At 39.8% G+C, this 25,528-nt stretch overlaps 1 protein-coding gene across 4 annotated transcripts in view; it reads left to right on the forward strand.

Annotated features, from left to right (window-relative positions):
- The window catches only part of LOC111150759 (CDC42 binding protein kinase alpha), a 328,384-nt gene that overhangs the window by 181,348 nt on the left and 121,508 nt on the right, over positions 1-25,528 (forward strand). For all 4 annotated transcript variants that reach the window (XM_022508346.1, XM_022508347.1, XM_022508348.1 and 1 more), the window contains exon 11: positions 10,089-10,211. In XM_022508346.1, coding sequence (XP_022364054.1) covers positions 10,089-10,211 — 123 coding nt within the window. The remainder of the gene's footprint in view (positions 1-10,088; positions 10,212-25,528) is intronic.

Genomic DNA, 25,528 nt, shown 5'->3' on the forward strand with positions numbered 1-25,528 from the left:
AATCTTTTTCTTGTGCTTGAGTTCCAGTTTCAAAGCATTGTGGTCTGAAAATATGCAGGGAATCATCTGTCTTTTGGAATCGGTTGAGACCTGATTTGTGATCCAGTATGTGGTCTATTCTGGAGCAAGTTCCATGTGTGCTCAAGAAGAATGAATGTTCTGTTGTTTTAGGGTGGAATGTTCTGTATATATCTATGAGGTCCATCTGGTCCAGTGTGTCATTCAAAGCTCTTGTTTCTTTGTTGATCTTCTGCTTAGTTGCTCTGTCTGTTGCTGAGAGTGGAGTGTTAAGGTCTCCTACAGTTATTGTATTATTATCAATATGTCTCTTTATTTTGGTTAACAGTTGACTTACATAGTTGGCTGCTCCCCTATTGGGGGCATAAATATTTACAATTGTTAGATCTTCTTGGTGGATAGACCCTTTCAGAATGATTTAGTGTCCTTCTGTATCTCTGACTACAGTCTTTAACTTAAAATCTAATTTTACTGATATGAGAATTGTTACCCCAGCTTTCTTTTGAGGCCCGTTGACATGAAAGATGCTTCTCTACCCCTTCACTTTCAGTCTGGATGTATCTTTGGTTCCAAATATGTCCCTTGTAGATAGTAGTCTTTTTATCCAGTCTGCAACCCTGTGCTGTTTTATGGGAGCATTTAGGCCATTCATGTTGAGAGTGATTATTGTTAAGATTTTATTATCATCATGTTGCCTATGAAGTCCTTGTTTCTATGGTTTGTCTCTGTGTATCTCTGTTCTGAATCACTCTTGGGGTCTTTCTCCTCTTATAAAACCCCTCTTAATATTTTTTGCAGGACCAGCTTGGTGGTCACGTGTTCTTTTAGTCTCTCCTGGCCCTGGAAGCTTCTTACTTCTCTATCTATTCTGAATGACAGCCTTGCTGGATAAAGAATTCTTGGCTGCATGTTCTTCTCATTTAATACCCTAAATATGTCTTGCCAGCCCTTTCTGGCATGCCATGTCTCTGTGGATAGGCTTGACGTTATTCTGATGTTCCTCCCTTTCTATGTAACGAATCTCTTCCCCCTAACTGCCCTTAAAATGGTTTCCTTGGTTCTAAGATTTGTGAGTTTTACTATTACATACCTGGGCATTGACCTACCCTCCTTGATCTTGGGGGATGTCCTCTCTGCCTCTAGGACATGATTGCTTGTGTTATTCTCCAGATTGGGGAAGTTCTCGGCTATAATTTGATCAAATATATCTTCTAGTCCTCTCTCTCTCTCCACCCCCTCAGGGATCACAATAATTCTGACATTGAACGTTTCATGGCATCATTTATTTATCTAATTCTGTTTTCATGGATTTTAGGCTGTTTGTTCCAGGCATCCTCCTGATCCTTCCTTTCTGTCAGTTTGCCTTCAAGATCACTAACTTGCTCTTCTACCTCATTTACCCTGAGTGTTAGTGTATCTAGATTAGATTGTATCTCATTGATAGCATTTTTAAGTTCTGCCGAATCTGCTCTCACTTCTGCCCTTAACAAATCTATGTTGCCATTAATAGTTTTCTCCAGCCTGACTTTTGTCTTCATAACTGCTACTTTGAAGTCTATTTCTGATATCTTGCTTTAAATCCATATCTATTAGATCTGCTGGAGAGTCCCTTGTCTCTGGATCCTTTCTTTGTTGGGAATTCCTCCAGTTTGTCATTTTGTTGAGTTGTGGTTGAGGGGTTGTACAGCCGGAAATATCAACCAATGTCCTCGCAAGGTGCACCCTGGGATGTTTCTGAGCATTTGGAAGTCACCGCCAAAAAGAAGAAAAAATCCCAACCAAAATGAGCCCCAAGAGTAAGATTTTTTTTTTAAGATTTTATTTATTTATTTGACAGAGATCACAAGTAGGCAGAGAGGGCAGGCAGAGAAAGAGGGGGAAGCAGGCTCCCCTCTGAGCAGGGAGCCTGATGTGGGGCTCGATCCCAGGACCCTGAGATCATGACCTGAGCCAAAGGCAGAGGCTTTAACCCACTGAGCCACCCAGGAGCCCCCCGCCCCACAAGAGTAAGATTTGTAAAGTATAACACCAAAAACAAACAAACAGATAAAAAGACCGACAAAAGAAAAAGAAAACCCAAAATAAAAATGGGTGGGGGAGGTGACGGTGATTATAATCCGTTGATGTGGGCGAGGAAAGTTATTTCAGTTTTTCCTGGGTATATCTCTTTATCTTTGAGAACTCAACTTTACAGAGATATGGGGAAATTAAAACTGGTGTATATATATATATATAAAGGTAGTATTGAGTCGTGGGAAAAAGGACTACATTGAAGCTTATATCTATATATATTTAAAAAAGGAAAAATGTATATATATGTAAAAGTTCGAGGTAAAAAGTTACTATGGAATATGTCGTATTAAACATCTAGTTGAACCAAGAAGTAGGTTTAAAAACAAAACAAAACAAAACAAGAATCATGAGAAATAATTAAAAAGAGAGAGAGAGAGATAAAAGTTGTATCCAAGAAATATACAGGCTGTGAGGCAATACCAGGAGCTAAATATACTGTTTTCTCCTGGTGTTGGCATTTGACAGTTTCATGGGGACCCTGTGGTTGTTGTCCTCTTGTTCTTTTGGGTTGTCTTCCAGGGGAGGGGCCTGCCTGCACTGTTTTGCAGTTAACCCTGCTTGGGTGGAGCTGCCCCGCCCCATATCAAGGGGCTTGGCTCCATGTAAACCAGTTTATCGGGTTTTTGTACTGTGGAGGCTTTTGTTCTCTGGTGGCTTTTCACCCCTTTTCGATGGAGGGAGTCAGAGCAAAGTAAACTGTCTGCACCCCAACCTCTGCTTCAGAGAGAGGCTTCAGTCTTCTCCTTTCTGAGTCCTCCAGAAGACAGACTCCCTCTCTGCAAGCTCCGTTGAACACTGCAGCCTCCTACAGGCGGTTTGTGCCCCCAGCGACCCTCTCAGTGGTTGCCCTAGGCCCCCGCTTATCTCTGACCCCCCCCCCATGCCACCAAAACCACAGTGATACTGGTCCAGGTGAGCCCGCCTCCAGTGGCTGCTATTCTGGGGACCGTGGGCTCCAGTCCAAGCCAGGTCCTCTCAGGCGTGGCGGCAGGACTGCCAGTCGCAGAGACCTCTGACTGAAGTTCGCACCAGGTCCTCTCAGGTGGGAGGGGTAGGGGGGAGCAGGCGGGTGGGTGCTGCAGCCTTCCTGGAACCATGGGCATAGATCTGTGCCTGCAGCCCTCCGTCCCAGCAATTGTCCCTTAAGCCTCTTTGTTCTGATTGAGTGCTGTTACCAGTCCCTTCCCCTCTCACGCCACCAGTCTCCAATCTATTGCTGGTCCCCAAGCACATGGCACTTTCATATTGGGGTATTACTTTCCAGTGGCTTGCTTCTGGTGGCTCCCTTCCCCTTCTGTGTATCCTCCAAAATCTTTCTGCGCAATCTCAACTCCGTCTTTTGTACCTCTTGACTGATGATCCTCTGCCCCTGTAGAGATCCAGACGTTTATGATCTTACATCTCAGGCTGATTTCATGGGTGTTCAGAGTGCTCTGGTAGATATCCAGCACAGTCAGGGGGCTGGTTGAAGTAGGGTCCCCTACTGCTCCACCATCTTGCCCCCCTCCTCATCTTCTCATCTTTAAATGGATGGTTGCATTTGTCTGAATGGGTAAGGGAAGTCCTCCTTCTCCCGTTTTCATGTTTTGTGTCTCTGCTCTTGATTTTTGCCATGTGGTGAGCATGACATTAGCATAAAATGTCTCCTGGATAAACTCGTCCTTTCTCTGCTGAAAGCAACTTACATTCGTTCACCTATAAGGGTTCCATCCTTTAAGACACCCCTTTCAGGGACACCTGGGTGGCTCAGTCGTTAACTGTCTGCCTTCGGCTCAGGTCATGATCCCAGGGTCCTTGGATCGAATCCCACATTGGGCTCCTTGCTCAGCTGGAAGCCTGCTTCTTCCTCTACCTCTGCCTGCCTATGCTCTCTCTCTCTCTCTCTCTCTCTCTCTCTCTGACAAATAAATAAATAAAATCTTAAAAAAAAAAAAGATTCCCTTTTTATATTCCTGGTGTCACAAATTATCTTTATTGTTACGAATTTTTAACCAAGTTGTAGCAGTTATAGTTTTTGTTTGTTTTTTAAAGATTTTATTTATTTGAGAGAGAGAGCATGAGAGGGGTGAGGGGCAGAGGGAGAACCGGACTCCCTGCTGAGCAGAGGGCCCGATGTGGGACTTGATCCTGGGACTCCAGGATTATGGCCTGAGCCGAAGGCAGTTGCTTTACAAACTGAGCCACCCAAGGTGCCCAGTTATAGTTATTTTTAATGCCCCTTTCCCTTAACATTTATGCTACATTTAAATATGTAACGCTATTCTGAAAGAGTTACGTACTCTAATTCTGAATGTCTGTTTATCATCTTAATCAGAATTTTTTGTGCTTTCATTTTTTTCATTTCAGTTTTAAGAGCTCTTTTCAACAAGGCTGGTCTGGTGGTGGTAAACTCCCCCAGTTACAGTTTATTTTGGAAAGCCTTTATCTCTCCTTCATATCAGAGGGATAGCTTTGCTGGATAGAATATGTTTGGCTGGGAGGTTTTATCTCTCAGTACTTTGGATATATCATTCCACTCTCCTGGTCTGTAGTTTTTCCTGGGATATCTGCTGAAACCATCATGGGTGGAGGTCACCTCCTTTTCCCCCTGGTTGCCTTTAAAATTCTTTATCATTGACTCTTGACAGTTTCATTATAAGGTATATTAGTGAAGGTCTTTTTACATTCAGATGGGAAGGTGTTCTTTTTGGCTGTGTGGACGTACATGTCCAGCTGTCTCCCCAGTTTGGGGAAGTTCTCAAGAATTATTTCTTTAAATAAACTACCACTCAGCCATGGTGTCCCCATTTTCCTTAGGTTTTCTTGTCTAATGGAGTATGATAACTCTTGTAGCATTTTTTCACTTCTTAAAAATCTCCAATCTCTCTCCTCTCCAACCAGAATCATTTCTAGATTCCTACCTTCCAAATTGCGTGTTCTCTCTCCCATCTGATCTGCAGCTTCCAATGCTTTCTAGTGCACTCTTTATCTCATATACTGAGTCCTTCAGCTTCAAAATTTTTGTTTGCTTTTCTCATAATTTCAACCTCTTTGATTAATTTTATTCCTGAATTCATTGAATTGCCCTTCTGAGTTTACTTGTAGCTCATTGAATTTTTCATAACTGCTATTTTGAATCTTTTATCAGTGAGAACACAGTGTTTTGTGTCTTTGAGTTTGGTTGGATAGGCCTTTTCCTTTTGTGAAACCCCATTACTCTGATTTTTTTCATAGTGTATCATGAAGTGAACCTCTGCTATCATATTTGTAATAGCAAACACCTGTCCTGCTTAGGTAAGGTTTTGTTTCCTTGGATTCTAAGGGTTAGGCGGGTGGTCAGTCAGAAGCCTTTCTTTTGTTGTCCAGAAGGTGGCGCTGTAGCACAAGTTTTTGGTGCTCTAACCGGGAATGGAGCTAAGACAAGGCTGGTTTGCAGTTTTCATTGGACTCAACCTACATTTGGTTTCAAATATCACAAAGGGAGATCTACACAGAGCTTGGCTAGGGTTCTCTCTTCCTCATTCCGACAACTGTGGGAGATTTATTCTCCCCTGAAGCCTCCTACCTCCTGCCATTTTGGTATCTGACAAATGTGTTGATTGGGACACTGGCCATGTATTAGAGACAGACAGACTCTTTTCCTCTGGCAAGACTGTTTCTGAAATACTCTAATACTGGAGGAGCCTTCAGTCTGAGTTTTAGAAGCTGCTAAATTCCCATGCAGTCTCCAGGTACCACAAATGTATCATGATAAAATAGTGCCACACATTTAGGGATCTCGAGGTTTCCAAATAGTTTCTGCAACCCCACTCATTCTCCAGAAGTTGTCCTGTGTTTTCATTCCCAAGTGAGATCCCTTAATATAGGCAACCTGGAGTCTAAGCCTGCTCACAGAATCAGGCAAAATTTAGAAGTCAGAGGTGGCTGCCAGTCCTCTCGCCTCAGCATGGCCTGAGCCTTCCTGTTCTATTGTACTTATTCCTCTTTGCTTTCTCAGATATGTGATTTCTGTAAAAATAAGATTGTTGCAAGTTATGTATTTTTACTTTTTCTGGCAGGAATGAGAGACCTGGTGCTTGCTACTCCTTCCTTTTCTGAATGAGAAATTCCTGTATACCCAGCTTTTTTGATGTTTATATTACCGAACGTTTCTTAGAAACTATCATTATGTGTGACTGCTATCATTTGCACCAAGCAAGCGCCGTGAAAATGTGGGATCATTGCGCTTTTGTATTAGTGCTGGTTTCATGCAGCGGTGCAGGTTTACGTCAGGCTGCTTCATCCATTTACCAGCCATTTCTTGAACACTCACTGCCCAGGACCTGTTCTGCACATGACTGCCGATGTAACAGTGAGCAGAAAATGAGAAAAATACTTGCCCATGCAGTGCTTACATTCTACTTTGAGGAGACCAAGGCAAAATGAAATACAAAGCAAGGTCATCAGCTGAGAATGAGGAAGGTGGAGAGTATATCAGATTTTTGATGAGAAAAAGAGAATATGTGACATGGTCAGTTTAGAGAAGAGAAGAGTAAATGGTCTGGGGACACAGCTGAGGACTGCCATTCGTCACCAAGCTGTTGGATGTCAGAAGACATGAATTTGAAGTGACTGTGTGTTCTTCAGCCTCTTTGTCAGCTTCTCGGATGGGAGCACAAGTCAGACAGTCAGAGTCTGCCAAGATTGGGGACTTGTAGGGTGGGAGTCATGGAGGAGAGGAAGGCAAAGAGATGGAAGGTGTGTGTGTGAAGCAGGGATTGTAGTTATGGACCTCGGAATCTAACTTGGGTAAATAAGGAAGAAAAGAGAAAAACGGAGTAACATTAGGACAGTGGATTTGCTCTCTTGGTGGGAATGAGTATCACCGAGGTGGTTGCTGTAGTAGTAAGCACACTGTAAAGATAAGAGATAGAGAATGGTATACTTGAAACCAAGTACAGTTACTGAATAATGGAAAAGTGTACAGTAGCATTTCTCAGTAGGTGGACTACTAGCACTCGGGGCAGGGTGATTCTTTGATGAGGGAGACTTTCACATTTTCTAAGATACTGAGCTCTCTTGGTCCCCAGGCACTTAAATACCTTTAGCCATCTCCTAGCTACACCTGTTTCAACACCTGCACTCCCTGCTGCATACGCACATAAACATTTCTAAGCTCAGACAAGGTGAGAACCATGGGTCTAGGGTATGACCAGTAGGTTTCCAGGTTTTGCTGGAGACCAGTTAAGTTGTTTTGGGCTGCAAATCATAGAATTCTTAGATAATACAGATTTGTTATCTCAGGATGTTAGAAGTTAGTGCCAATAGTGAGGTTAGCTTCTCTATGATTTTCTTGGCTTTCCTTTCCTGATTCTACCATATGCCAAAATTCCAGATCATGTCTGCACACATGTGGAGACCAAAAGAAGGCTTGCTTCCTTTCATCCATTTGGGAGGCCCCCTAGTGGACTTCTTATCAAGGGACTATAGTTCTCACCAGGTCACATACCTAATTTTTTTTTTTTTTAATTTTTGTGTTTTTTTTTTTAATCATTTTTTAAAATTTATTTTCAGCATAATAGTATTCATTGTTTTTGTACCACACCCAGTGCTCCATGCAATCCGTGCCCTAATACCCACCACCTGGTTCCCACAACCTCCCACCCCCTCCACCTTTTCAATTTTTAACCAGTACTGGCAACATAGAATAGGTCCACCATGATTGATTTAAACCATCTTGAGTTTTGACTGGCCTACTTTGTCAGTGTGCCTGAATTTGGTTCACAAGCAAGAGGGAAAAGCCCCAGCCGTGTCTGTATGGGGGATTTGTGTGCCTGAGAAGCCAGAGTGGATTGTCTATTTTTGATGTTATAGTCACTAAGAATAATAATAAAAAGAGGGTTGTAATGAAAGAAGGGCAGTCAGTAAACAATGTGTGAAATTGTTAGTCAAAGACAGAATAAAAAAGGCAATGGGTAATAACTTCAGCAGATGAGTTATGGGCATTTTAGCAGACTGGGGTTTATAGGGTGGACAGAAGTAGGAAAGAGGAGCCAGGATAGCTACCTACCTCCATACCCTGCAGGATGTGGAGTCTAGGAGGAAAAGGAGCTGTTACTAGTATCCACCGGATATCTTTATGTTTTCTTTTTTCTTTTTCTAACTTAGATATCTTTCTAATGTGTGTGTGTGTGTGTGTGTGTGTGTGTGTGTGTGTGTGTGTGTTTTGAGAGAGAGCATGTGTATATGTGCGTGTGTGAGTGTGGTGGAGGGAGGGGTAGAGGGAGGGGGAGAGAGAGAATCTTAAGCAGACTCAGCACTGAACATGAGCCCCACATGTGCGGGGCTCAGTCTTACCACCCTGAGGTCACGACTTGAACCGAAATCAAGAGTTAAGTCGTTTAACTTACTGAGCCACCCAGGTGCCCTCTTAGATAATTTTTTAAAACAAATAAAGGATATTCTTTTAAAAATAGTAAGTACAGAATGTATTGATATTTACCATGTTTTGAACCCAAAAAGAAAAGACTAAGAAGTAGTTATTGGATGTATAAGATCATGGTTGGATACACCATAAGTATATCGTACACCTTTAATTCAAATTAACCAATATTTATGCATACAATGATCATGATACTATTCTCTGTACAAATGGTGAAAATTAATTAGAAAATCTCCCTCCTCTGAAGGCCACAGTATTTTGGAACTCTGTGTGTGTATGTTTGCTACTTCTGTCCATCCTGTAAATCCCAGTCTACTAAAATGCGCATTACTTGTCTGCTGGAATTATGTGTATATATGTGTGTGTGCCCACACACACACACACATATACACATGTACACACATATATTAAACATCAGTAATACATATAGTAATAATATGGTATGTAAGCAATAATATAGGTTACACTAAGACAATATATAAATAATGTAAGTAGTATAAAGCAATAAGTAATGATTGGCACTAACCAAAAATTATGGTGAGGTAATTAAGGTAGAGGCTTATTATTTCAGACCTCCATAAGATAGCACAGTAACTATTTTAGGACAAAGGTGGTTCATTTCTGATAAAATTCTGTAAAGTTTTCTTTTTTTCTGTATCTTCTGATAATATCTAGGACTAAACCTTAGTAGAGTTAATGTTTCTTGAATACCTTGCATCTTCTGATTAGAACCACAAGAATAATCTCTATTTGAATAAAATCAGTGAGCCAAAATCATCTATAGGTGGGCCTCAACTTTCATAACTAAAATTTGGAGGCCAGCATTTCTGTATATCATATACACTTGACCCTTGAAACAATGTGGGTTTGAACTGGGAGGGTCTTGTGGATTTTTTTTTTTTTTTAATAAATACAGTACAGACAATGTGTTTTCTCTTCCTTATGATTTTCTCTGAAACATTTCCTTCTTTTCAGCTTGCCTGATTGTGAGAATACAGTGTATAATACATACAGCATACAAAGTATGTGTCAGTCAACTGTTATGTAATTGGTAAGGTTTCTGGCCAACAGGACTCAGTTGTAACTCAGTTGTTAAGTTTTTGGGTCAGAAGTTGTACACAGATTTTCAACTGCATTGGGAGGGGGGCTCAGGGCCCCCGAACACCCCACCCCTGCATTGTTCAAGGTCAACTATAATAACATCTCTAAACCTCCCTTGACACACCAGACTCTGTTTTTAATGCATCATCTGACACAGGAAGTTTTTGGGGTTATCACACAATGACGCTTCCTACTAGAATGAATGGGGGCTGAACGGTTATTGACTCACTGGTAGAATTCACCAGCAGTGTTTGAGACGGAAAATCTCACATGGTAGTAGGCAGAGCCTCTCCTACATCTGTTACACTTTTAAAGAAACATGCATCGTAATTTTGAGACTTAATTGTGATGTGTTTGCATGCTTTTTGTTGCTAGGTAGATGTTTTGATCAGAATTATATAAGGATTTCTCTAGAAAGAAATGCATTGCTCTTAGCTTTAAAAATTTAAAATATGGCCATATTTCTCATTTTTTTCTTTCATTCTCTCTTTTTAAGAGTCAACACAGACTGTTCAAGCTCTACAGTATTCAACTGCTGATGGTCCACTAACAGCAAGCAAAGATTTAGAAATAAAAACCTTAAAGGAAGAAATTGAAAAACTGAGGAAACAAGTAAGAGGTAAATTTCTGTAATTCACTATTAATTCAACTTAGTAGTTTTTTAAAAAAATGTCTTATCGACACAAAACATTTGACAGTGCCTGTCATGTGTTACATGATGTGAGCTTCAGAGCCGTGAGGGAAGAGCAAGTAAGAATGGTTTCTGCTGGGGGCGCCTGGGGGGCTCAGTTGGTGAAGCATCTGACTCTTGATCCAGCTCAGGTCATGATCTCAGGGTCGTGGGATCGAGCCCTGTGTGGGGCTCTGTGCTCAGTGGGGAGTCTGCTTGAGATTCTCTCTCCTCCCTCTGTTCCCCAACTCCTCCAGCCCCCCTACCCCCCAAATGCGCTCTGTCTCTCTCTCTCTCAAAAACAAAAACAAAAACAAAACATGTTTCTGCTTCCAGGGAGCTCACATTTTGGTCTGGTGAAAATACAGGTTTGCTATACATGTGGAAAGGCTGTGAGAAAAAGAAGCATAGGTACATTTAGGAGGGGCACCGAACCATGGTTGAAGTTAACAGAGATGATGTTTGGAAGACCTGTTCGTTTGTGACATTTAGTTGGAATCTCTCTGGCTGAACATATATGTGAGTAGGGGAAGGAGCGTTAGGAGTGAGGAAGAAGGACAGTGTCGATAAGGGAACCACATGTATGCAGACATCAAGGCATGTGAAAATTTATTTTCTTCGTAACAGTTCCTTTCAGCATATTGATGAGATTTAATTAAAATTAATTTGAACAACGGTTGCTATGCCTATTACATCCATTCATGTGTTTCTTATGTTCCTTCATCAAATATTTATTGGGCATCTGGTGTGTGCCAGGTATTGTTTTAGTCTCTTGGGAGGCAGTACCAAACAAAATTAATAAAACCTTTGTTTTGCTGGGGTGGAAGGCACACAACAGACATCAAACAATAATTGTATAACTTTGTAAATGATACAGCATATGAGAAGGAGTAAAGTACTTAGACATAGAGAAGAATAAAGCAGAGTGGGTCAGAAGTATAAGTATAAATTCTGCAATTTTAGGTAGGGTGGTGTGGGTGTAAGCCTCATTGAGGAGAGAGGTAACATGTGAACAAAAACTTGAAGAAGGTAAGGGCTTAGCTATGCAGTTAAATGCGAAATACATGTCCCAGGTAGAGGGACCGGCCAGTGCAAAGGCCCTGAAGTCAGTATCTGCCTCAAGAGTGCAGTTAGGACCCAGAGGACAGTATGGCTGGAGCAGGAAGAACAAGCAGAGGAGAGTAGAGGAGGGTGAGGCCAGAGAAATAAAGGGTTGGAGAGAGCTTGTGGCCTGATCTCTAGAGTCTCACCAACCGTTACAAGGTTTTTGGCTTTTTCAGTCAGTGTAACGGGAGCCTTTTGTAGTGGTTAGAGGCACGGCACCTTACCTAAGTATAAGGAAAGAGAAAAAGGTACTAGTTGAGCTAGGATTGTCAGACCTCCAGAAATACCATTTAAGACCAAAATAAGTGAAGGAGAAGGAAGAATTTCATATAGGGTCTTTTATAAAAAGGACTATTTAAAATGCCATGTTAATACTTGGCTTGTGTTAAATACACATGGAGCTCTTAAATTTGATTATTTATGCTATTATTTTTAAAGTGGCTGTCTTCCTAAGAGATACCTCTTTATCAGATTTCTGTAGCTTTATCTTTCTAAAATTAAGTTAGGTTAGGAATATGATAAGCAGAATCCTTTGCTTTGCTATGAACAATTCATCAATAGCAGTGAATGTGTTAGAGTTCTTTGACATTGAAAAGGCAGCAGAGCACAAGACCAGCCGGGGTGGTCAGTGATTTATCTTTAAAGAGGTTAAATGGTTTGGGATGACTTCTTCATAAGCCCATCTTACTTATTAGCTCGAAGAGGGTTTGTCTTTTTTAATTGATTCTTTAGGATTTTCTATGCTGATCATCATGCATCTGCAAATAGTAACAGTTGTATTTTTGCCTGTTTGATGTGTATGCTTTTTATTTCCTTTTATTACACTGGCTAGAATTTGCAGCACTATGTTGAAGAAGAGGGTGAGAACAGACATCCTGGCTTCCTGAGAGAGGGGTAGCATTCAATTCAATCTTTCACTGTCACGTGCAATATTAGCTACAGGTTTTTCACTGACACTTTACCAAGTAAGAAGTTCCCATCTAGTCCTATATTTCTAAGGGTTTTTATTGCAAATGGTTGTTGAAATTTGTCGAATATTCTTTTTGCATTTATTGATAGGAATATGTGATTTTTTTTTTCCTGTAGTTAACCTGTTAATATGGTGGATAGATTGGTTGATTTTGAAATATTGAACCAAATTTATATCCGTAAAATATACGCATTACTGGTCATGGTGTGTAATTATTTTTACATATTACTGAATTTTATTCCTAGTATTTCGCTACGCATTTTTGCATCTATATACATGAGGGATATTGGCCTTTGGTTTTCTTCCTCTTTATTTTTACTGCCTTGGTTTTTGTTCTTTTGTTTTCTTACTGAGATATAATTGACATACATTATATTAGTTTTAGGTATACACATAGTAATTCAGTATTTGCATATTTCGTGAAATGATCAGCACAGGAAGTCCAGTTAACTCCCAGCAGTACACATAATTACAGAATTACAGAATTTTTTTCTTGTGATTAGAAATTTTAAGAGCGATTCTCTCTTATACATTCATTTTAAATGTATAGTATGGTCTCATTAACTGTAGTCCTTGTACTGTACATCATACCCCTAAGACAGACTTATTATATAACTAGAGGTTTGTACCTGTAGATCACCTTTATTTACCCCTTAACTTGCTCTGCACCCCTGCCTCTTGGAACCACCAATCTATTCTCTGAGTTCAGTTTTGTTTCATTTTTGGTTTGTTTTTATTTTTAGATTCCAAATGTAAGTGAGATCCTTACAGTATTTGTCTTTCTTTTACTTATTTCACTTAGCATAATTCCCTCAGGGTCCATCAATGTTGTTGGAAATGACAAGGTATACTTCATTTCAGTGGCTCAGTAATATTCCATGTACATATACCCCACAGTTTCTTCATCTGTTTGTCCATCAGTGGACATTTAGGTTGCTTCCATGCCTTGTGAATACTGCTGCACAAAACATGGAAATGCATATATCTTCACAGTTCACTGTTTTTGTTTTCTTTGGATAAGTACTCAGAAGTGGAATTGCTGAAAACCTGTGGTAGTTCTGTTTTTTAATTTTTTGAGGAAACTCCTTGCTCTTTTCCAAAGTGGCTACATCAATTTACATTTCCACCAACAGTGCACAAATATTGCCTTTTATCCACATCCTTGCCAGATCTTGTTATTTCTTATTTTTTGAATAACAGCCATTCTAGTAGATGCAAGTTGATCTCTCACTGTGTTTTTTATTTGCATTTCCCTGATAATTTATGATGTTGCACCTTTTCATGTACCTGTTGGCCATCTATATGTCTTCTTTGGAAAAAATGTCTATTCAGATCCTTTGCCCATTTTAAAAATTGGATTATTTGTTTGCTATTGAGTTTATGAATTTTTAACATACATTTTTGGGCCACCTGGGTGGCTTAGTCGGTTAAGCATCTGCCATCAGCTCAGATCACGATCTCGGGGTCCTGGGTTTGAGCCCCATGTTGGGCTCCCTGCTTGGTGGGGAACCTGCTTCTCCCTCTCCACCCTCCGACCTCCCCACTCATGGTCTCTTTCAGTATCTATCTCTCTCAAATAAATAAATAAAATCTTTTTAAAAATAAAGAAAAAAATATATATATTTTAAAGATTTTATTTATTTATTTGACAGAGATCACAAGTAGGCGGAGAGGCAGGCAGAGAAAGAGGGGGAAGCAGGCTCCCTGCCGAGCAGAGAGTCCGACGCGGGGCTTGATCCCAGGACCCTGGGATCATGACCCGAGCCGAAGGCAGAGGCTCAACCCACTGAGTCACCCAGGCGCCCCAAAAAGAAAGTATATTTTTAATCTTAATCCCTTATCAGATAAATGATTGGTGAATATTTTCTCCCATCCATTGGTTTCCTTTTTATTTTGTTGATGGTTTCCTTTGCTATTTAGAAGTAAGTTTGATGTAGTCCACTTGTTCATTTTTGCTTTTGGTGCTCCTTGTGTGGCTGTGGTATTAGTGTAATGCTGGCCACATAAAATGAGTTCGGAAAGATCTCCTCCTCTTCCGTTTTTTAGAAGAGTTTGAAAAGGATTTGTATAATTCTTTTTTAAAACGTTAGGTAGAATTCACCAGTAAAATCATCAGGTCCTGGGTTTTTCTTTCATCGTTCTTACTCATTATTGGTTTGTTCAGATTTTTTAATTTATTCACAGTTCGGTCTTACTTGGTTGTATGTTTCTACAAATTTACCAATTTCTTCTAGGTTATCCAGTTTACTGGCATGTGATCATTCGTGGTAGTCTCTAGTAGTCTCAGAGTAGAAATAAAAATGCCTTTGTATTTCTGTGCTGCCCATGTTTCCTCTTCCGTTTCTGATTTTAATTTGTATGAATTCCCCCCCCTTTTCTTTTAGCCTACCTAAAGTTTTGCCAATTTTGACTGTCTTTTCAGAAAACAATCTTAGTTTCTTTGATCTTTTCTTTTGTTTTCCTGATGTTTATTTCATTTATTGCTGCTCTGATCTTTGTTAACTCCTTTCTTCTGCTAACTTTAGGTTTCTTTCTTTCTTTTTTTTTTTTTAAGATTTTATTTATTTATTTGACAGAGATCACAAGTAGGTAGAGAGGCAGGCAGAGAGAGAGAGAGGGAAGCAGGCTCCCCGCTGAGCAGGGAGCCCGATGTGGTACTTGATCCCAGGACCGTGAGATCATGACCTGAGCCAAAGGCAGAGGCCTTAAACTACTGAGCCACCCAGGCACCCCAAGGTTTATTTGTTTCTTTTTCTAGCTGTTTGATGTTTAAAGCTAGGTCTTTGAGACCTTTCATTTTTTTATCACCATGAATTTCCTTTCTAGAACTTTTTTTTTTTTTTAAGATTTTATTTATTTATTTGACACAGAGAGAGAGATCACAAGTAGGCAGAGCAGCAGGCAGAGACAGAGGAGAAGCAGGCTCCCTGCTGAGCAGAGAGCCCGACGCGGGGCTCGATCCCAGCACCCTGAGATCATGACCTGAGCCGAAGGCAGAGGCTTTAACCCACTGAGCCACCCAGGTGCCCCTCTAGAACTACTTTTGCCATATTCTATGAGTTTTGGTGTATGGTGTTTCCATTTTTGTTTGTTACAAGATTTTTTTTTTTTTAAGATTTTATTTATTTATTTAACAGACAGAGAGAGATCACAAGTAGGCAGAGAGGCAGGCAGAGAGAGAGAAGGAAGCAGGCTCCCGGCTGAGAAGAGAGCCCGATGCGGGGCTCGATCCCAGGAACCTGAGACCATGACCTGAGCCGAAGGCAGAGACAACCCACTGAGCCACCCAGGCGCCCCTACAAGATTTTTTTTATTTCCCTTTTATTTTTGTGATCCGTTGGTTATTCAGGAGTGTATTGTTCAATTTCTGTACTGTTATGAGTTATCCAGTTTCCTCCTTTATTGATTTCTAGTGTCATAATTTTGTGCTTAGAAAAGATCCTTGGTATGATTTCATTTTTTGCTAAATTTCTTAAGACTTGTTTTATAAGCTAACTTTTGATGTATCCTGGTCCATATGTGTTTGGGAAGAATGTATGTTCTGCTGTTGGATGGAACGTTCTGTATATGTCTGTTAGATCCATTTGGTCTATACTTCACATTCAGTGTTTCCTTACGGATTTTTTTTGTCTGAATGATGTATCTATTGTTGGAAGTAGGGTATTGAAGTCCCCTACTATTATTATATTATCTGTTTCTCCCTTCACATCTGTTGTATCTGCTCAGTATATTAAGGTGCTACAATAGTGGGTGCATATATATTTACAATTATCCTATCTTTTTTGACGAATTGACCTTTTTATTCTTACACAATAACTTTCTTGTCTCTTGTTACTATTCTTCACTTAACATTTATTCTATCTAAGTATAGCTACCCTTGTTCTCTTTTGGTTTCCACTTGCATGGAGTATCTTGTTTTGTCCCTTCATTTTGAGTCTTTGTGTCTCCTTAAAGCTGAAATGAGCCTTTTATAGGCAGCATATAGCTGGGTCTTGTTTTTTAATCCATCCAGCCACTCTAGGTCTTTTTGTTGGAGAATTTAATCCATTTATATTTAAAGTAATTATTACTAGGTATGGATTTACTAATGTCATCCTTTTAATTGTTTTCTGATGTTTTATACTTCCTTGGTTTCTCTCTTCCTCTCTTACTGGCTTCATTTGTAAATTGATTTTCTGTAGTGTTATGCTTTGATTCTCTTCTTTTTATCTGTTATATACCTCTTGTAGTCATTTGCTTTGTGGTTACTGTGAAGCTCACATAATATACCTTAGTTGTAACAGTCTGTTTTATGTTGATACCAGTTGTTTATTCTCCTGGTTTATTTTATAATTGCTTTGATTTGAAAGTTGATTTAAAATTTTGATTTGAAAATTGATTTGAAAAATACTTTTGATGAACAGTATTTTTATCATATGTTTTAGAAACACAAAAACAATATATGTTTTAGAAACACATATTTCCTGCAACTATAAAGTATAATTCAGAAAACTGAAAAGAAGAAAAAAATCTTTGCAGATTTACCCGTACTTTATATACTATGCTCTTTCTTCCTGATATTTCTGAGCTCCTTGTTGTGTCATTTGTTTTCTCTTTAGATAATTTCCTTTTGCCATTTTTTTAAAGATAGCTCTGCTATCAGCAAAGTCTCTTAGCATTTATTCATCTGAAAATGTCTTAATTTTCTCTTTATTACTGAAGAGTATTTTTGCAAAGCATAGGATCCTGAGTTGATAGTTCTTTTGTTTTCAGCATCTGAAAAATATTGTACCACTTCCTTAGGACTCCCTAGTTTTTGACAGGTGGGGATACTCACCACTATACAAACAAGGAAGGACTCCCTAGTTTTTGAGGAGAAATTCACTGTTATTTTGAGTATTTTTCTTTTTATCTAAGGTGTTGTTTTTGTCTGGCTGCTTGCAAGGTTTTCTCCTTTTATAGTTTTCTGATGTTTAATGGTGTGTTTTGGCATGGATTACTTTGGGTCTATTCAGTTTGGGATTCATTCATGTGTAGGTTTACGTGTCTTGCTAAATTTGGTGTGTTTTTAGACCTTACTTTTTTGAATACTTTTACAGACCTGCCTACTTTCTCTTCTCTTTCTGGGACTCTGATGACATGGATGTTAGATCTTTTGTTACCAGCCCACAAATATTTGAGTCTCTTTTCATTTTTGTTTTCATTCTGTTTTTTCTCTGCTGTTCAGATTGGTCATATCTAGTATTTTATCTCCCATTTCACTGATTCTTTCCTCCAATCCCTGTTGAATCCATCCACCCAGATTTCCATTTTATTTATTTCTAAAATTTCCATTTTGTTTTTTGTAAACTTCTGTTTCTTTGCTGAGACTTCTTGTATTTTTGCCTGGGTCTTCTGTTGATTTATTTCAGATATATTCATAATATCTCAGTGAAGCATTTTTGGCATAGCTATTTTAATGTCTTGTCAGATATTTTTTAAAAGATTTTATTTATTTATTTTAGAGAGAGAGTTGAGAGAGCATGCTAGCAGGGGGAGTGGCAAAGGGCAAGAGAGAGAGACTCTTTTTTTAAAGATTTTAATTATTTATTTATTTGACAGAGAGAGAGAGAGAGACAGACAGACAGACAGTGAGAGAGGGAACACAAGCAGGGGGAATAAGAGATGAAGAAGCAGGCTTCCCACTGAGCAGGGAGCCTAATTCGGGACTCAATCCCAGGACCCTGGGATCATGACCTGAGTTGCAAGTAGATGCTTAACCAACTGAGCCACCCAGGTGTCCCAGGGAGAGAGAATCTTAAGTGCACAGCTAGACATGGGCCTTGTTCTTATGACTCTGAGATCACGACCTGAGCCAAAATCAAGAATGAAACACTAACAACTGCACCACCCAGGTGCCCCTTGTCAGATGCTATTTCTAGCATCTCTACTATTTCAGTGTCAGCATCTCTTGATTTTCTTTTCTCATTCAAGTTGAGATTCTCCTGTTTCCTGATAGGATGAGTGATTTTCACTTAGTGACTCTGAATCTTATTTAAACCTTCCATTTTAGCTGGCTTTTCCCAACACCACTCCAGCAGTGGTGGATTGCCAGGTGGAGATAAAAGTTCAGTTTCCCCACTAGGCCTCCCTTGACACCCAAAGAAGAGCTCCCTGTTCTCCCTGGAAGGGGTTTTGTATTCCAGTCCCCCACCTAGTCTCCACTGACAGTGTGGTAGGCCTGGCCTTACTACTATTGGGCAGTGGTGGACATTCTCGCTTCTTCTGACACCATCCCAATGTGGGGACAGTGGAGAAACTCACTGCCATTTGGCTGGGTATGGAAGTGCTAGTTGGCCACATGGTCTCTGTTGACCCTGCATATAGGATGTGCTTTTTAGCAACCAGTAGAGTTGAATATTCTGGCCCTTTCCCAGTCCTTTCTTCACGGTGTTTTGGGCACCTCAACATAACCTTATGGGATTGGAACTCTAGCTCCTCACATGTCCTTTGCTGATGGAAGTGGTCATGGGGACAAGTTGTTTGTGTTGTTTAACTTGAGTGGAATAGTTACTTCCTGAAAGTGTCTGTCTTGCTAGTTTGCTCCTTTCCTGGTACTTTGGGTATAAAGTGTAGGCTTTTATTGGGGCATGTTGGCATTTATGGGTTGCCAGTTTCTTGAGCTCTGTGTCTAGGAAATATGAACCAGAAATAAAACCCAGGGAACTTCCCACTGTGTTGGTCCAGCATTCCTGACACCACCATGTTACATTTCCTTGTCCCTGCCAGTCATCCTTTTCTCTCTAAATTTCAATTTTCTCATGTTTGCTCTATATATGATGTCCAGGAGTTTTCATTGCAGTTAATGGAAGAGAGAGAAGTACATCTCTTCCATCTTTCTGGAAGCAGCGGTCCCCTGAGTAAGCTCTTCACATGCAAACCCCATCACATCACAGCTTCAGCATACACGCTTAGATGTCTTCTGTGGAGCCCCACTGGCTCCAGGATGAGAGTAAAGTTTCTCAGTTTTTTCCAAGGTCCTTCATTATTGTGCATGTATTTGCCTCTTCAGTTTCTTAAGTTGTTACTACGCCTCAGCGGCTAATTCCTGCCATAGTGAGCTACTCTTAGGCCTACTTGATCACCTTCAGAGTTTTTACATACTTTGTGTTATTTTAACTCTTTTCTTTCTCCAGCCCCTCGTTCTTCCTTCCTTCCTTCTTTCTTTCCTCATTTGTTCATTATTGCTTGTTTGTTTGCTGGAAACATTCTTCACCTAGCAAACTTACATTCCTTTATAATACATTTTACCACTGACCTAGTTTTTATTTGACTGTTGCTTTACTTCCCTCATCACACTACTAGACTGTAAGATCTTGAAAGTAGGAACTTTGACCGTTTTATTCATTGGTATGTCCAAGTGGTGGAAAAGTATGACACATACAAATCCCCCAGGCAGTATTTGTTGATAAGTGAGTGACAATAGTGGAACTTCACTCTTGTAAACCTCTGATTGCTTCCTGAGGGGTTTCCCTATGTTGTGTCTTTACGGGCAGTTCCCAACACACTCATGCCTTTTGTACGAATCAGTGGTGCCTGCATGGAGTTACCATTGAACTCCTGTTGCCTGAGATTTCCTTATTTACTTTACTCCTTCCTTCCCCCTAAACTCATGCTTCTGTGACTGCTTTTCACTTCTCATGTTTCAGCTGTTCCCAGGAATGGGACAGAACCACTGAAAATGACATTGAGAGAAAGGGAAAATCCTCTTTTTAGTATTCTTCCTTCCCAGCCTCTCTCTTCTTGGCTGTGTGCTGGTCTCTGTGCCCTCCATTGCACTCCATCTCTTCAGTATCATTTGTTCATTTTTAGACCCTTTTTATTTTGGTAAAATGCATGTAACAATTTTTAAATGTACAGATCAGTGGCATTAAACACATTCAGATGCTGTGCAACCACCACCTGCCATCTCCACGGCCTGTCCTCTTCGCGAACAGAAACTCTCCACCCATCAAATGCCAGCTCCCCATTCCTCCCATCCCCACCCCTGGCAAGCCCCTGTTCTCCTTTCTGTTTCTCTGAATTTGACTGGGACCTCATTTACGTGCAGTCAAACAATATCTGTCGTTTTGTGACTAACTTATGTCACTTGGCATAGGGTCTTCAAGGTTTATTCATGTCATAGCTGATGTTAGAATGTCCTTCCTTGGAAAAAAGACAGTCTGTTCAACAAATGGTGTTGGGAAAAATTGGACAGCCGCATGCAGAAGAATGAAACTGGACCATTTCCTTACACCACACACAAAAGTAGACTCAAAATTGATGAAAGACCTCAATGTGAGACAAGAATCTGTCAAAATCCTTGGGGAGAAAGCAGGCAGCAACCTCTTCTCAGTTGTAGCAACTTCTTCCTAGAAACATCGCCAAAGGCAAAGGAAGCAAGGGCAAAACTCAACTATTGGGACTTCATCAAGATAAAAAGCTTTTGCACAACAAAGGAAACAGTCAACAAAACCAAAAGACAACTGACAGAACAGGAGAAGATATTCGCAAATGACATATCAGATAAAGGCTAGTATCCAAAATCTATAAAGAACTTACCAAACTCAACACCCAAAGAACAAATAATCCAATCAAGAAGTGGGCAGAAGACATGAACAGACATATCTGCAAAGAAAGACATCCAAATGGCCAACAAACACATGAAGAAGTGTTCCACATCACTCGGCATCAGGGAAATACAAATCAAAACCACAGTGAGAGACTACCTCACACCAGTCAGAATGGCTAAAATTAACCAGTCAGGAAATGACAGGTGTTGGCGAGGATGCAGAGAAAGGAGAACCCTCCTTCACTGTTGGCGGGAATGCAAGCTGGTTGCAACCACTCTGGAAAACAGTGTGGAGGTTCCTCAAAAAGTTGAAAATAGAGCTACCCTACGACCCAGCAATCGCACTACTGGGTATTTACCTCAAAGATACAAATGTAGTATATCTGAGGGGGTACGTGCACTCCAATGTTATAGCAGCAGTGTCCACAATAGCCAAACTATGGAAAGAGCCTTGAAGTCCAACAACAGATGAATGGATAAAGAAGCTGTGATACACACACACACACACACACACACACACACACACACACACACAAATGGAATATTATGCAGCCATCAAAAGAAATGAAATCTTGCCATTTGCAATGATGTAGCTGGAACTAGAGGGTATTATGCTAAGCGAAATAAGTCAATCAGAGAAAGACAATTATCATATGATCGCTCTGATATGAGGAATTTGAGAGGCAGGGCAGGGGGCCATGGGGGAAAGGGTGGGAAGAAATGAAACAAGATGGGCCGGGGAGGGAGACAAACCATAAGAGACTCTTTATCTCAGGAGAGAAACTGAGGGTTGTTGGGGAGTGGAGGGAAATAGACACTGGGGAGGGTATGTACAATGGTGAGTGCTGTGAATTGTGTAAGACTGATGGTTCACAGACCTGTACCCCTGAAGCAAAGAATATATGTTAAAAAAGATTGTCCTTCCTTAATACAGCATCCTACTGTGTATATGTAAACACTCCGTGTTGTTTATTCGCTCATCTGTTGGCCTGTGCTGGGGTGGCTTTCTCCTTTTGTTTGTTGTAAATAATGCTGCTTTGCTTATGAGGTTACATATCTTTATTCACGTCCCTGCTTTCTCTTCTTTTGGGCACATAGCAGGAAGTAGGACTCCTGAATTTATATGGAAATTCTGTGTTTAACATTTTTAGGAATTGCCACCCCAGTTTTCTACAGAGGTCGTACTATTTACATTCCCAACATTCATTCATTCTTAATTCAGTCCGTGAACATTTTTATGGTCTTGCTACTCTATACCAAAAATTATAGTAGGTACCAGAGGCATAGTGGTCAGGCGGAGGGTAATTATCATCTGTGTCTTATTCATAATTACACCCATGCTGCCTTAAACATTTGACATAAGAGCTAGAGATAAAGCATAGGCTCCCTAGGGACTTGCCTGATGAGTGGCCCTGACTATACTTGTGGCTGTTTAAAACAAAACAAAACAAAACAAAACAAACTGTCCAAATCACCTTGTAAAAGATGTTCCTCTAGCTACTTTTTAAGCCAGATCTTTGTGTGAACAAGTAAGCATCATCAGTGTCTATCTTTTCTTTCCCTATGGCAATGTTTTATAATATATTTAAACTCCTAGAAAAGTTAATAAGTTTGTAATTACTTAAAATTTCTTTTTAAAATCTGCTTTTCTCATCATGCTCCAAGCTCCCAACAGGGCAAGACAGAGTTTCCTTGTGTCAGCTAACAGACACTCAATACATACTTGTTGACCATCTGCAGATAAAAATAGAAATTCATCCTCTCATTAATGTTTTTCCATGAGAAAAGAAAGGAATGGTTTCTTACTTCCTAAATAGAAAAGTTATTGTAACCTATAATGTGCTTTGTATTCCCCTTTCTTTTGTTGCCTCGAGATGGGTAATTTGTTCCTCCATGCTCTATCTTTTCAGCACCAAACTCTCTCTCACTCTCTCCCTTTCTCTAACTCTATCCCACACACACTACATCATGTAAGTAAAGGATGAAAGATAGTGAATGGTGGGGGGGGGCGGAAATAGGGGAACCTGTTTTGCCCTATCATGATTCAAAGTCAGATCTCTAAACATCTCAGAAGTTTTGCATTATTTTAGGAGTAAGAATGTAAGGAAGAAGCTGTGGATCAGGGCGAGGTGCTTTGATGGTTCTACACCCCCCCCCCCACCCCGCTCCCTGCATTGCCTTTGCCCCTTGCAGTTTGCCTGGGCTCCACTCTGAGTGATTCCCCGAGCTCCCATTTAACCTGTCACACAATGTGCATTTCATTTTCTTCTTCGTTTATGTTTTGAAGGGTGTTACTCTTGTCTTCCTGACTTGGTCATCTCCTCAAGACAGAGACAGAGACTCTATTCTCTTATATGCCACACAGTGCAAAGAAAACTTACTTACTGTGTGTTAATCCCTTATTAAATCCTCATTGCTAACAGATTGAATCTGGCAGTTTTACTAGCAGCAGTAAGCTAAGAACCATTTAGTTGGGATGAGCTAACCCCCTTTGCTAGTACTGCTTCTTCTATTTATTCACTAAAACTGGTTTTTAATTACTTCATCTAAATGCTATGGCTAATCATGGTGCATGAGATATTTTTTGGTAGTTTTGGAGGATTTCTTTTTTTTTTTTTAAGATTTTTTTTGTTTGTTTGTTTATTTGACAGAGCACAAGCAGGGGGAGTGAGAAAGGGAGAAGCAGGCTCCCCACTGAGCAGGGATCCCCATGTGGGGCTCGACCCCAGGATCTGGGAATCACAACCTGAGCCAAAGGCAGATATTTAACCAACTAAACCACCCAGGTGCCCTGTCTTTGAGGATTTCTTTCAAAATTTTAATCCAATTCACTATTTGTTGTAGTAATGTAAACTTCCTGCAACTTAGCCATTGTAGAGTGGTTGGCCAAAATTCAGTGCATTCTGGATTTTTCTAGATTTGGGTTCTTTATCTTTGGGGAATGCAAAATTCTGTGTATATCAAATGCAAGTGTAATACTTCTCTTCATATGGTAAGATTTTATAAATAATTGAGTTTGTCTTCTCCATTCGGTCTACGTGAAACATGAAAATGTGACATAAAATTCATATATATACCTAACAACTCCGCTGCAAAGCGGCCAAAGCAAAATGGCTGGGATAGAACTGGAATATAACCCACACTGAAGGAAGACAAGAACCAGCCTTGAAAGCTGTCAAAGCTATCCCACAGAATCATTTTGCCATAAATATTATGTGATGCAGACATTTTATGAAACACTGATTTCCTTTTTGTTTCTAACAAAAAGCAGTTGAGATTAGCGAATGACTCAGTAATTTGCAAAAATTTTTAACATGCTAGGGAAGAGCTCTTCAGAGTGCAAGAAAGGAAGTGGATATTCTAGAAGGGATTACAAAACAGGCCATATGACTACTTCATCCTGACATGCCTTAACCATAAAATGGGATTGATGTTAGCCATGTTCACATACTCAATTTTGACACCAAATAATTAGAAATAACAAATTATTGAATTCTAAAAAAAAAGTTAAAAACTTGAAGTAACAGAAAAATAGCACTTAAAAATGTTTCAAAGAAATTAGTACAAACAAAATTTCCCACATAAAATGTTAAAATTTGAGAAAATGATAAAATACAATTTTCTGAATATGACTACATACCCTGTGATCTTTTTTTATTTTATTTTTTTATTTTTTTTTTTTAAAGATTTTATTTATTTATCTGAGAGACAGAGATCACAAGCAGGCAGAGAGGCAGGCCGAGAGAGAGGGGGAAGCAGGCTCCCCACCGAGCAGAGAGCCCGACGCGGGGCTCGATCCCAGGACCCTGGGATCATGACCTGAGTTGAAGGCAGAGGCTTTAACCCACTGAGCCATCCAGGCGCCCCTGTGATCTTTAAGATTAAACATCCTATGATCTTTTAGTGAAACATTTGTTTAGACTATTCAAATTATACTACTAGACAAAATGAAAACTGGTTAAATGCAACTTCGCAGATACTTTTGAAAATTGGTAAAAAATGATCGTATCCATTAATGTATCTAGACTTTCAAAATACCTAAGATAAACAAGCTCTTTAATAAATCTGTGAGCTTAGGGCACTAAATATCAGTAAATTATTTTATTTAAGCAATCTAGCACCATTTAGTATATGTTACATTAGTGCATTGTAGTGACTTTTTGACCATGAGACTTACCTATACACGTGAAATGGTCTTTTCAAAAGGACTGGTATATTTGAAACACTACTTCGTTTATTGAAAGCATTCAACTCAGTGTGCAGTATTTTATGCACCTGTTCCCACACTTGAATTTGCAAGACCTGGGGATCTTGTTCAAATACAGATCTGATTCATTAAGTCTGGGTGGGGCCCAGGATTCTGCATTTCTGACAAGCTTCCAGAGGATGCTAATGCTCCTTGCCTGGAAATAACATGCAGAGTAACTGGGTTGTAAAGAATAGAAAATACCAAGTTCAGAAGTCCACAATGAATGTGTTTATATTTTTCTGTTTTTATGGGCTTCAGTTCTTTAATTTGCTAATTTACTTTTGATGCCAGGAATATTTTATATCAATTTATTAACATTTAAGCATGTATCAAAATTAGTGATTTTTATTTTGCTTCCTAATAGCTCTTCTGAA

The sequence above is a fragment of the Enhydra lutris genome, unplaced genomic scaffold (assembly GCF_002288905.1).
Source record: "Enhydra lutris kenyoni isolate GAN:26980312 unplaced genomic scaffold, ASM228890v2 scaffoldscaffold24, whole genome shotgun sequence".
Taxonomy (NCBI): Eukaryota; Metazoa; Chordata; class Mammalia; order Carnivora; family Mustelidae; genus Enhydra; species Enhydra lutris.